General features: G+C 35.3%; 1 protein-coding gene across 1 annotated transcript in view; it reads left to right on the forward strand.

Moving 5' to 3' along the window:
* The window catches only part of LOC134755910 (lachesin-like), a 173169-nt gene continuing 159336 nt past the window's right edge, over positions 1-13833 (forward strand). Inside the window, exon 1 of the mRNA XM_063692590.1 lies at positions 1-304. Within this exon, the coding sequence (XP_063548660.1) occupies positions 154-304 (151 nt within the window). The 5' untranslated portion in view covers positions 1-153. The remainder of the gene's footprint in view (positions 305-13833) is intronic.

Here is a 13833-nt window from a genome sequence, read left to right on the forward strand (position 1 = left end):
TAAAAAGTAACAATACATTAACTCATCCAGTAGACTCTCTGTAAATAATAGTTATAAAACTTATTGTTGTTTTAAAAAGTTTAAAACTTTTTACGCGGACTTAAACTTTTGAAATTAGTATTAGTGAACTATCTGGCTTGTTGGTGATGTGAAATGGGTTGGCATCGCAAGCAGGTCCGCACGGTGCCGCGGCCGCTGGTGAGCTGGTGCGCCTGGGCATGCGCGTTGCTCGCCGCCGCCGCGAGCGCTCATGCAGATGTCGACACCTCAACGGGCCTTGGAGACAACACACTGACTAATTCAGGTAACCTTACTACACCAGTTAAGTAGATTGTTTATTTGAAACTTTTGAATCGACTAAAAATAAACAGAACAAAACATTTATAAGATTGGAACAAAAATTATAATTAGGTACCCACATAGGGTCGTGCGTGTAGTTACGATCATTACTGCAGAATGATAAACATTATTAGACGTTATTAATATTAGTAAACATTGTGTAAGTGTAAAACATTATAAGAACGTACATGTTAAGAGAAGGAGGTATACCTATAGGTTATAATTATAATTATTACACACATTTATAGTATAGGTAGTATGAACATTTAAGTATTAGAGCAAATAAAATGTAGCAGTTTCAATAAGAACTTGCCTGCTATCGAGTTGTAATTCAGTTAGGCAGCTGGAGATGTTCTAATTGTAATTCAAGCCGTGTTGTTAAATAAAGAGAGGGGTCCACAAGAAGATCAATGGACAAACGCCAAATCTTCATTCTACGACCATTTGTACTAGTTATTAATGTAGGCAAGGTATTAAGTAATATAAAAGGCAGGGTTATTTTTGCTACTTTTTGATAAGATGAAAAATCTTGGCCGAAGTATGATAATTTTATTATAGGTGATTTAAAACTTTGTGCTTTATTAGCTTATAATAAAATTAGCAAGTATATCATAGCGCAATCTGGATTGACACCTAGGCTTTAGGGTTTATGTATATTATTTTTCTAGATATATTAATTATACGGGTATAGGGTATATATTAGTCACTTCAGCTAGGCAAAGACTTAAAACTAACGGTACCTAACCTTAATAGTAAATAAATACATTTGAATAATTTATTATTTATCCAATACTGAGTTATCATCCAATTGTTTTATTAATCTCGGTGGGCGGAGACGGAATAGAACAACACCTCTTATGTACGTAATGTAAGATCGCTCAGTCTTACTCCCTGGAAAAATTGTTAATTATTTTTATATTTCACTATTTTGCTGTATGAAGTGTTTAATTTTTTACTCAATGGAGACACATAATTGAATAGGTATATTTTTATTTTTTAACCATCTATTTAATCAATACTTATTATAAGTAGAAAACAAAAATTCACGAGCATCATAGATTTTTTGATATATTCTTAACTAGCACGTGATATCTTATTTGTCGTAGCTTTGGCTATAGTGTACCAATAACCAATCTTTATGATTAATATTATTATTATTATTATTATTAACAGTTTAACACATTAAATGTCTTAATTTGTAGGATCTTAAATATTCAGTACTGTAATTGAAAATTAAGTGCGTGTTATCTCACGAAAGTCTAAAATATTCTAAATTGTCGAAAAAAAAACAATATATAATGTATGTATTTAGTTTTCCTTCTTTCTGAAGGGTGACAAACGACTACCACTAAGCCCCAGCGGCTCGGATGTCTGACTGAGTTATTATTTCATAAATAATATTATCAGTAATAAGTGGGGAGTTGAATTTTAACATTTTAAATTAAAGAGGTACTTACTTGTGACTTTCTTACTTGGTGAGTTTATAAAGAAAAACATAGTTTAAAACAAGAACTAATAAAAATCAGTCAAGCGTTAATCGCTCTTGAGAAAAGATATTTTACAAATTGTATCAAATGTTTTTATAAGCACTACGGAACTCTCAGAGCATGAGTCCGTACACTGCTTGTTTTTCATTTTACATAAATCATAACGAGATTGCTAGTAAATCCGATGCAGCATGGGGTTGGGAGAAGTTCTAAAATCCATTTCTTCAATTTGATTGAATGATTCTGTAGGGCGGCGCGGTCAGGTAACTTTGCGTTTTCTACCAATATGAAATAGGCAGGTAAAGTGTATCTCAGAAGTAAAGAGACTATTTTCAAAGTCTTGCTGACTGAAAATTTAACATAAATGAAAATAAAACTTTTCATGTCATGGTGTCTAAGGTTTTCTTATCTGTCATTTAAACGGGGATTTTCGTTATTGCATATTTGTTTTTCAAAATGACGCGTCAAGGAATGAAGCATTTGCTAATAGGATTATTCATAAAATAGAGTATCATAATAAAAAGGATAAATAAAGTAAGACACTTTCTTCTAGAAAAAGCTAGAAAAACTAGTTACCTATATACAAGACATTAGGACAAAACGGATGAGGTTAGTTTTAAGTAGATTCCGGGAAGAAATAGGACAATCACGGTACTTCGAAATATTTAGTAGAGTTAAATCGATTTTTGATAAGACTCTTTATAGTTCCGTCAGAGTGCCAGCGGATAATTTAAAAATATCAAAATCGTCTGTCGCCAGAATGAAAAGCAAAGATCTAGGTTTAAAGCATATGTAATAAATGAATGAACGCTGTAAATCGTTCGAAACGTCGGGATGTATTATAAATTCAATATACGCGATATAATCCGTTTTCATAGTTTTATTTCGTGTAACTATCGCGGTAACCGAAGACAATATTATGTTTTTAATATTTTAAAATTAAATTTGTCTCTTTACTTCTGGGACACCCCATTATTTAAGTGGAACGAAACTCCTTTTGTATGGGAAGGTAAAATTCGGCCGAGCTTGCCGGGGACGCTTAACGTTACGTAGGAGGGCTGTTGACACGACTTTCATTGCATTACGCGCACACTGCTCACGATCGTCAAGCTCTTATCAAAACAAAACCAGAACCTTAAAAAGTTAAATCAGAATCGGGCTCTTGAAATAGTGATGATAAGATACATAGATATTATCATAATATTTTGTTTTACTTGAATTTTTGTTTGTAGTTGTTACAGTAGGACATAAATAATTCATAGGTAGGTAGATGAGTGATGCACGATCTGCAATCTGACTAGGGCTGTCTTTATGACACGTCGACTCCTTGTATTTATCTAATAAAAAAACCGGCCAAGTGCGAGTCGGACTCGCGCACGAAGGGTTCCGTACCATTACGAAAAAAAAACAGCAAAAAATCACGTTTGTTGTATGGGAGCCCCATTTAAATTTGATATTATTCTGTTTTTAGTATTTGTTGTTATAAAAAATTAATAAAAAAATAAAAAATAATATAAAAACGGGACCCTATTACTAAGACTCCGCTGTCCGTCTGTCCGTCCGTCTGTCCGTCTGTCCGTCTGTCACCAGGCTGTATCTCATGAACCGTGATAGCTAGACAGTTGAAATTTTCACAGATGATGTATTTCTGTTGCCGCTACAACAACAAATACTAATAAGTGTTCCGTTTGTCAAAACAAAGTTTTGCACGGAACACTAAAAAGTACGGAACCCTCGGTGCGCGAGTCCGATTCGCACTTGGCCGGTTTTTTTTGGTTATTATAGATTGTAAACGTATTGTTTTAGGATAGTTTACTGCGGTTTTCGACCGTTACGACCCGTAAATAACAACAACTCAAATTTAAAATGGGACACGAGCTTCACGTGATGATATTTCTTTTCCCACTTTTTTTTAAATACAATTTATCTACTGGTATATTCTTTCGTATGCGTATATGATTTAATGTCAATAAAATTGACAAAAGAACATGTCATTTTCATATGTGCAGCTACACGTCTTCTCTCGTCAAGGCGCAGCGGGCATCTAAGTCAAAGAAAAATTATGAGTGTTGTCGTCAATGTATGGAAATTGTACGAAAGTTCATATTTCTGTGTTGTCTTTGCGAGTAAAAATATAAGTAGATGATAATTCGTTAGTTCAGTTATCTAGCTTTCACAATCACACAACAATTCAATTACTGTCAAAGACAAAATTGTATGTAAAAGTGCCCCTGTGGCCTATTTGCTGAATAAATATTTGATGTTTGATGTTTGATGTATTAAATCTTGTTCAAACTGAACTCCATATTTTGATTTTTTTATACTTTTAGTGTCGATTTGTAGAGAATAACTGCAAATAAAAAAAATAACGGCATGAACAGTCGCTACACGGGTTCTTTGTGAAGTACGTATAATTTAATGCAATTATTAAACATTTATAAAAAAAAAAAAATTGAACAAATTATTTGCACAAAGTGAGGTCTAAATCGAAAACGTCATATACCCGCCCCTTAATTAATTTAATAGGATAACGAGATTCGTTTGCATGACATTGTTAATAAAAATTTGGTTGTTTTTTTGGGTTCCGTAGCCAAATTGGCAAAAAACGGAACCCTTATGGATTCGTCATGTCTGTCTGTCTGTCTTTCTGTCTGTCCGTCCGTATGTCGCAGCTACTTTTTTCCGAAACTATAAGAACTATACCGTTGAAACTGGGTAAGTAGATAAATTCTGTGAACCGCATTAAGATTTTCACACAAAAATAGAAAAAAAAACCAATAAATTTTGGGGGTTCTCCAAAAAATTCCCCTGACCTGTTTTCCCCAAAAAACTGACCCTCAAAAAAATTTTTTTATCAAGCCCAAACATCTATGGATAGGTCTTAAAAAATGATATTGAGGTTTCTAATATCATTTTTTTCTAAACTGAATAGTTTGCAAGAGAGACACTTCCAAAGTGGTAATATGTGTGTGTCCCCCCTGTAACTTTTAAAATAAGAGAATGATAAAACTAAAAAAAATATACGACGTACATTACCATGCAAACTTCCACCGAAAATTGGTTTGAACGAGATCTAGTAAGTAGTTTTTTAGGGTTCCGTTCCCAAAGGGTAAAAACGGGACCCTATTACTAAGACTCTGCTGTCCGTCTGTCTGTCTGTCACCAGGCTGTATTTTATGAACCGTGATAGCTAGACAGTTGAAATTTTCACAGATGATGTATTTCTGTTGCCGCTATAGCAACAAATACTAAAAAAAGTACGGAACCCTCGGTGCGCGAGTCCGACTCGCAGTTGGCCGGTTTTATTTATTTATTTTAATACGTCATAAATCGTAAACCGCAATTTACCTTTCACTCACGTTTCACATAAAAAATACATTGTTTAAATTGTGTAATGTATGGAACCCTCGGTGCGCGAGTCCGACTTGCACTTGGCCGGTTTTTTTTAAACTATTTTTGGGTTAAAAATTATTAGTTGTGTGGTGTAGTGGTGGTTATTAGAGAATACTTTTGACGCGTAGACTGATCCGCTCCCTTTGATGCTGACTGTACATAAACATTTTTGGATAGCGTAATTGGAAAGAAACGCAAAAGGGTATTAGGTACGCAGCTCGTCTAAATAATAATGCACAAGTGCATCGCTGTTAACGCGCTGATAGCCAGTCGTGGCGATGTCAGTAATTTGGCCAGTCATAAATTACTCGTTTAACTGAATTATTCGAGCCGAAAGCATTCCTCTGCTATCCAACACGATCCATTTTCATTACCCTACAACTGAGCGGCCACTGATATGTAGGCATCCGGGTCTCTTCACAAATGCTTTGAATCAATGACATTTAATTAGCGGATAATTGGTGACGAGGTTAGCATCGGAAAATAAAATTAGTTTGCTCGCTATAAAGGTATAATTTGCGAGTTTGGGTATTGGATGCGATACCAAGAATACCTGTTTAGTAGCATAATAGCAGAGGAGTTTTGGAATTTTTATATTTATCTTCCTTCCCGGAATCTAGTTTGTACCTACCCTGTTTGTGTCCTGGTTTGTACCCTGTGCATACTTATGCACAGAGATGCACAGGGTGATTTCAAAGATCACATAAAAAATATTTGGCACTGTATAGAGACTATAGTAAATACCATTAAAGAAAACTATTTTGAACATAATCGGCAAAGCCGTTTTGTAAATTTTTGCACAAGTTATCTCTTTCAGTAAAAGGACGTAAGTGTTGCGAAAATAATCCCTTTTGTTGGTTTTGTCCAGAGTATCAAAGAGAACTGATTGTAATAGAGGTAAAGTCTAAGAAAAAAACCGTGCCCCTTAGTTTGATATCCAAAACAGATGGCGCTGTACTGCGCCATGTGTTTTGCGGTCGCTAGTACTATGCCTTATGGGAAACGGTCGAAGAGATAGTTCAGATCCGGAAACCGCTACCAAATTTTAGTATGTTGTTGGATATGGTACTGAGTCTCCAAAACAACTGGCGGGAGACAGCGGCGCCGGCCATCTACTTCAGCGGAATGACGTCATCAAAATGACTCCCGCCTCGTTAAGAATATTGCATTTTGCACCCAAACTATGCATTGCACATACACGTGTCGGGTATTAAACGAAAGCCAATAAAGTATTATATATTTCACTAATACACTATGTACCAGAATATACAATAGTTTTAAGAGAAATTTAAAAATAAATCAAAATGATGAAAAAAAAAATCGATTATTTGGGTTTTTTAACCAAACCAAAAGTCGGACGTTAAAGTAATGTACTACAAAATTAAAGCTGATGTCTCAAGCCATACACTGATATCAAAATAATCAAAATCAGACCAAAAATGTGAAAATTATGCATCAAAATGTAGGTATTTGCTAGAACAAATGCATTAAAGTTATATAGCATATAAAAATCGAAATAGGTCATTTTCAGGATAATCCGCATAAGCTTCTAGTATGTTATTAGCAATATAAAAAGGATCATAAAACTGCTGGGAGACAATCTCTATAGTGCCTGAGTAACAAATAATGGCGTCATACATGTGACCGCTGCCGAAATTTGCAAAATCTAAATTATACCTATACCATGAGTCTTATATACACGTGTGCTACATCAGACGAAAGGTTATTAAATATATTATGATTCGTTAATACATTATTTATAAAAGCAATGTATATTTTAAGAGTTACAAACAAAGAAAAAACACCTTTTATGAAAAAAGTTCATGTATATATGTTTTATAACTCAACTATAAACGTTATAACAATGTTGCGTATAATATAAAAGACACCAGTTATTCAACTATACGTCACAGCTTAAATTTTTAATTTCTGATAAAAACTGTCGAAGTTGTACCAAAAAACTAAAGCGCGCCAACAATTCTACCTTAATGCGCTCATATTATGCTAAGAATAGTCCTAATTATGGGGTATTAAATGAAACAACATTACATAAAATACATGAAAACGACATTTTGGAGTGGAATCATAATTTATAAAATGAATTTGAAAAAAATTTATAAAAAAAATATTGACAAGCAAGTACAAAATAGGTGTTGAAGTCCCTGACTTCTGAGCTAGGTTTAAAAACCTGTTACAGAAGTCAGTGTCCTCTCCCAGACAATAAATAGGCAGAATTTGCTGTCTATGTGTGATGTATTGCTTACATGGAATTAATGAACTGATTTGGATAAATGAGGCGTCACTTCATTCGCCTTTGTAGCCCAGGTGCACAAAACTTAAATTTTAACCGATTTTCAAAGGAGATTAGGTAGGAAACGAAACCGTTGTTTTGCTTATTTATCAAACAAATTCAATTTATAGGTATAAATTATAGTTCCACTCCAAAATATCGTTTTCATGTGTTTTATGTAATGTTCTTTCATTTAATACCCGATAATTAGGACTATTCTTTGCATAATATGAGCGCATTAAGGTAGAATTGTTGGCGCGCTCGGCTTTAGTTTTTTTTCTACAACTTCCACAGTTTTTGTCGGAAATTAAAAATTTAAGCTGTGACGTATAGTTGAATAACTGGTTTCTTTTATATTAGACGCAACATTGTTATAACGTTTTTAGTTGAGCTATAAAATATATATGCACGAACTTTTCTCAAAAAAAGTGGTTTTCTTTGTTTGTAGCTCTTAAAATATAGATTGTTTTTATAAATAATGTATTAACGAATCATAAAATATTTAATAACCTTTCGTTTGATATAGCACACGTGTATGTATGACTCATGGTATAGTTATAATTTAGATTTTGCAAATTTCGGTAGTGGTCACATGTATGACGCCATTATTTGTCACTCAGGCACTATAGAGATTGTCTCCCAGCAGTATTATGATACTTTTTATATTGCTAATAACATACTAGAAGCTTATACAGATTATCCGGAAAATGACCAATTTAGATTTTTTTACTTTAATTCGTTTGTTCTAGCAAATACCTACATTTTGATGCATAATTTTCACATTTTTGGTCCAATTTTGATTTTTTTTGATATCAGTGTATGGCTTGATACATTAGCTTTAATGTTGTAGTACATTGCTTTAACGACCGACTTTTGGTTTGGTTATAAAACCCAAATAATCGAATATTTTTTTACATCATTTTGATTTCTTTCTAAATTGCTCTTAAGCTATTGTACATTTTGGTCCATAATGTAGAAATGAAATATAGAATATTTAATTGGCTTTTATTTAATACCCGACACGTGTATGTGCAATGCATAGTTTCGGTGCAATATGCAATATTCGCTCCGAGGCGGGAGTCATTTTGATGACATCATTCCGCTGAAGTAGATGACCGGCGCCGCTGTCTCCCGGCAGTTTTGGAGACCCAGTACCCAGTACATGCCCAACAATATACTAAAAGTTGAAATCGGTTTCCGGATCTGAACTATATTCCCATAAGGCAGTGCACTACACTGAATTGTCAATCGTCAACTTTTGATAATCAGTTACCGCAAAATGTACGGAGCCATCTCGTTTACCTGTCAAATTCGAAGCACGAAATTGTCTTAGATTTTACGCATCTTACTCAATCAAAGTATCTTTTATAGTACCTATCCTACAAAGTACCCCATTTTAATCCCGCTATTGTGACAGACAGGCAACTACGGGACGGACGTTTATTTTTGACTTAAGGTCAGTACCCGTACCACGAGTCACTGACAGTGTCAAGACTGACATGTACGCTAACGTCTTCATAATTTACTTTCTATAGATCTCGCTCGCACTAATATGCGAGTACGACCGAGATGCATATAAAGTAAAGATAGATATAACTCCGTAATAGATGGATACAGTCTAAGGAAAAAACATGCCTCGAAAATCAAGAAAATGTGATTCTCGTTCAGAGGGCGCTACTAGTTTTGGCCTACAGTCGTATAGATGACGTTGACGGTTTCGTTTGTTATTTAACAATTTTAACGCATATCAGTGAAAAAACATGGGTCAAAATCATAAAAATAATTAATGCAAATAAAAAAAATCATTTATCTATATTTAAATTCATTTTGTCGTATTTTTATAAATCTTCATTTTTAGTTTTAAAGTGTGTCGACAGATGGCAGTGAATTTACTGGGGTTACAAAATTTACTATGACAGTACCGCTCTAGTATAAGTTACTCTATGATATAAAGTAAGTTACGTTCTCGATAGCGTTTATAACTGGTGGTAGCCACACAGGTGGGGTAAGAGGAACATACTTTACTGTTCTCATGGTATGAGAAAAGTCCTTCTACGTGAGTATTTTAAAGTTAATGTTATTTTTTATCCATTAGGTTTTTGTTTATTATCATTTAATTTAGTTTTTAATATTTTTAAGTATCCCTAACTGTGTATTCTCCTTGAAAGTGTTCCTATTGACCCATAGTTTCTCTTAACCCACCTAAATTATGCTTTTTATCATGTCAAATTCAAATACTATTAGATTACTGAAGTGAAGCTCATGATTATCTTTGTTAAAAAAAAGTACACAATTACTTGAGCTCTATTTTATTTTTCATCTCTACTTATAGGTATATTTTTCTGATTACGACCACATAATTTTTAAGAAATAAAACCGACTTCAATGGGGGATGCCGCTGAAAGTTCACTTATTGTTGATGGTGCACTCTTAGATTCCAGACAATGAAATGAGAAAGACAGCATCTTTTGCCTAATTATGTAGAAAAGGAGGTAAAACGACCCACTTTTCTAGTAGCATTTCGTTTTTGTAAGGGTCGCAGTTCTAACCTAACCTAACCTACTTTTCTGATAGCAGTTCTGTTCTGTGAGAATCGCAGTTCAAAAAACAAACAACCCACCTACCCCACTTTTCTACTAGCATTGCCGGGTCCCGGTCTGGGTCCGGATCCGAGTCCGGGTCCGTGTCCGGCTGTCCGGGTCCAAGTTTGGGTCAGAGTTCGGTCCGGGTCCGGGTCCGAGTTAAGGTCCATGTTCAGACCCGGGTCCGGGTCCGAGTCCGGGTCCAAGTTTAGGTCTGGGTCCATAAGGAAGAAAACAAATCGCCAAACGTGAACTATGTGTCATTGAAGAGTTCCATTCTGATCATCATCAGCAGTTACACCACTTCATCAAATGTCACTTTTTTAAATGTAAATGCTGGATTTGTTGATGAAAATATAAAAATCACTATATGTATGCCTTTCACATTTGAGGAGTTCCCTCGGTTCCTCGTGGGTCTCATCATCAGAACTCGAGGTTGACAAAAATATGTCCTAAAAACTTAAGTTGCTTAACAAACATAAAGAAGAGGACAAATCGCCAAACGTAAACTATGCGTCATTAAAGAGTTCCATTCTGATCATCATCAGCAGTTCCACTTCATCAAATGTCACTTTTTAAAATGGAAATGCTGGATTTGTTGATAAAAATACAAAAATCACTATATGTATGCCTTTCACATTTGAGGAGTTCCCTCGATTCCTCATGGATCCCATCATCAGAACTCGAACTTGACAAAAATGTTTCTTGAAAACCTAACTTGCTTAACAAACATAACGAAGAGGACAAATCGCCAAACGTGAACTATGCGTCATTGAAGAGTTCCGTTCTGATCATCATCAGCAGTTCCACTTCATCAAATGTCCTTTTTAAATGTAAGTGCTTGATTTGTTGATGAAAATACTAAAATCACTATATGTATGCCTTTAATATTTGAGGAGTTCCCTCGATTCCTCATGGATCCCATCATCAGAACTGCTTTTTGACAAAAACGGGACCAATCTGTATGTATATACTTATAATCAAAAAAAGAATTTTTAAAATCGGTCCAGAAATGACTGGAGTAACAAACATTAAAAAAAAAAACATACAACCGAATTGAGAACCTCCTCCTTTGAAATCTTGAAGTCGGTTAAAAATGTAGTCATTATTTTTGGTCCGTGCCGTTTTATGTTTATACGAAAAAATGCATAGGTAAGTACTGTAATGTAGCGTACGTTTGAACAGCATCATAATTGATTTGAATGTATTTTGCTATAATATTTATTTAGACTACAGCCTGTAGATATGTAAATAATTAAATAATAATTATTAAGATAATAATGTAAAAATATTAAGTACATTTTACTGCCCCATTGAACAAATGGTATCCACCCAATTTGTACTGTGATTGTAAAAGCGAATAGATTCTATAAAAGTAATGGGAAATAAAGCCATGTGCATTAAGTGGAATTAATACGAACGTGAATACATAATTACTATCGTATTATTGTGACGGAGGCGCCTATCGATCTAGTTTAACAGTGCATAGCGCATTGGCATTCGAAACTATTCCACTGCAATTATTTTAAAGCCACCAACGCCCTTTCATCGTAGTTTCTCGACTGGAATTACCGGTAACTGGGAACAGTATAACGAATTAATCAAAATTTCACCTCGGGCCTAATATGAGTCACGATTCGAGTTGAACAATGGGCCGAGGCAAAGTCGAAGGCGCATTCGGATCAGAGTTAAATCAGTACGTAGATTTGGAGAGTTCCTTTGTTGGAGACCGAGTAATGAAAACGCTGGCTGATAATAATTTACGAATAGCAGAAGTGTCGCAATTTAATGGCAATGAAAGCAGGGGTCCGAGGAGCATTCCAGCGGGCGCCGGGCAGGGCGGGCGGGCGACGCGCTGACAACCGTGCCGACAGCAAACTAAAATAATTATCATCATTGTCCCTGGCCCCTGCAAACGCTTTAATTGTTCATTTACATTTGCAACGATGATACCAGTTTCGAACTATTTTGTCCGCCGCGTTTATTTTGCTTGCCCATTCTACTCGTGTTATTGGTCCAGAGTTAATGGTCTGAAAAATAGTAATGTGCTACAATTTGCTGAATATTTTAATACAATACATACCTACATATTTGTCCCATGAGGCAATTGAAGGATACATTAGTAATATTGGATTAGTATTTAAGTTAATTAACAGATTTCATACCAAAATAAATTTAATCTATAGCGTAAGTAGTTCTCGGGATTTTTAGCCATGTGACAGACAGACAGAGAGATGGATAGACTCGCACCTAAGAGTTACTTACTTTTTACCTTCTCGGTAAGGAACCCTAATTATGAAAGGCCTTCTAAGAGCGTTTACGTGCAGCACTACGGAAGCTTGTGAACTCATTTAAAAATCCAATTAATAAATATATCAAAGTGTTGAAACTGGCCATCAGGTACATACTTTTTAACCGACTTCAATTTCATAGAAGGAGGAGGTTCTGTATTCGGTTGTGGCTATGTTTTTTTTTTTTTTATGTATGTTCACCGATTATTCCGAGACCCGTGGTCCGATTTGAGTAATTCTTTTTTTGTTCGAAAGGAGCTACTTCCAAGTTGGTCCCATATTAATCTGGTTCTGATCTGATGATGGGATCCGTGAGGAATTGAGGGAACTCCTCAATTTTTAAAGGCACGTGTGTGGTAATTTCGGTGTTTTCTAAAGTAACTCAAGCATTTCCTCCCCAAAACCACCAATTTGATGTAGTGCAACTGTAGCCTAACCACGAGTTTGACACTAAATATTCTTCGTAACTTACTTTGTACACTAATATGCTAGTACGAGCGAGATGCATAAACAGTAAATTACGCACACGATAGCGAATATATCAATGTATGGTGATTTGGGTGTTTTCATAAGCAACTTTAGCATTTTCTCTCGAAAACGACCAATTTGATGAATTGCACCTGATGATGATGATTGTTTTGAAGATAGTGATGATGATTTTTTTATTGTAGGATGTTCAGCGAATACTCCGAGACCCGTGGTCCGACTTGAACAATTCTTTTTTGTTTGAAAGGAACTACCTCCAAGGTGGTCCCACATTAATCTGGTGCTGTTCTGGTGATGGGATCCATGAGGAATTGAGGGAACTCCTCAATTTTTAAAGGCACATGTATGGTGATTTGGTCGTTTTCTTAAGCAAATTGTGCATTTTTTCTCGAAAACCACCAATTTGATGAAGTGGAGCTGATGATGATGATTGTTTTGATGATAATGATTTCAGCGATTACTCCGGCACCCATGATCCGATTTGAGTTATTCTTTTTCTGTTTGAAAGAAGTTACCTCTCCAAGGTGTTTTCGTAATATTTTTGGTTTTGATCTGATGATGGAATCCGTGAGGAATTGAGGGAACTCCTCAATTTTTAAAGGCACGTGTGTGGTAATTTCGGTGTTTTCTAAAGTAACTCAAGCATTTCCTCCCCAAAACCACCAATTTGATGTAGTGCAACTGTAGCCTAACCACGAGTTTGACACTAAATATTCTTCGTAACTTACTTTGTACACTAATATGCTAGTACGAGCGAGATGCATAAACAGTAAGTTACGCACACGATAGCGAATATATCAATGTCAAACTCGTGGTAAGGCTACTGATAACTTCCCTCGTATGTGTATTATGATTTTTGATGTAGGTAGTGTTGGAAACAACCAAAGAGACTGAGAGGTGAAGGTAGAGGGTATTAGTGTTTGGGGGGTTTGAGGTTGGGGGTTGAGGGGAGGTGAGTTGATGGG

The sequence above is a fragment of the Cydia strobilella genome, chromosome 3 (assembly GCF_947568885.1).
Source record: "Cydia strobilella chromosome 3, ilCydStro3.1, whole genome shotgun sequence".
Taxonomy (NCBI): domain Eukaryota; kingdom Metazoa; phylum Arthropoda; class Insecta; order Lepidoptera; family Tortricidae; genus Cydia; species Cydia strobilella.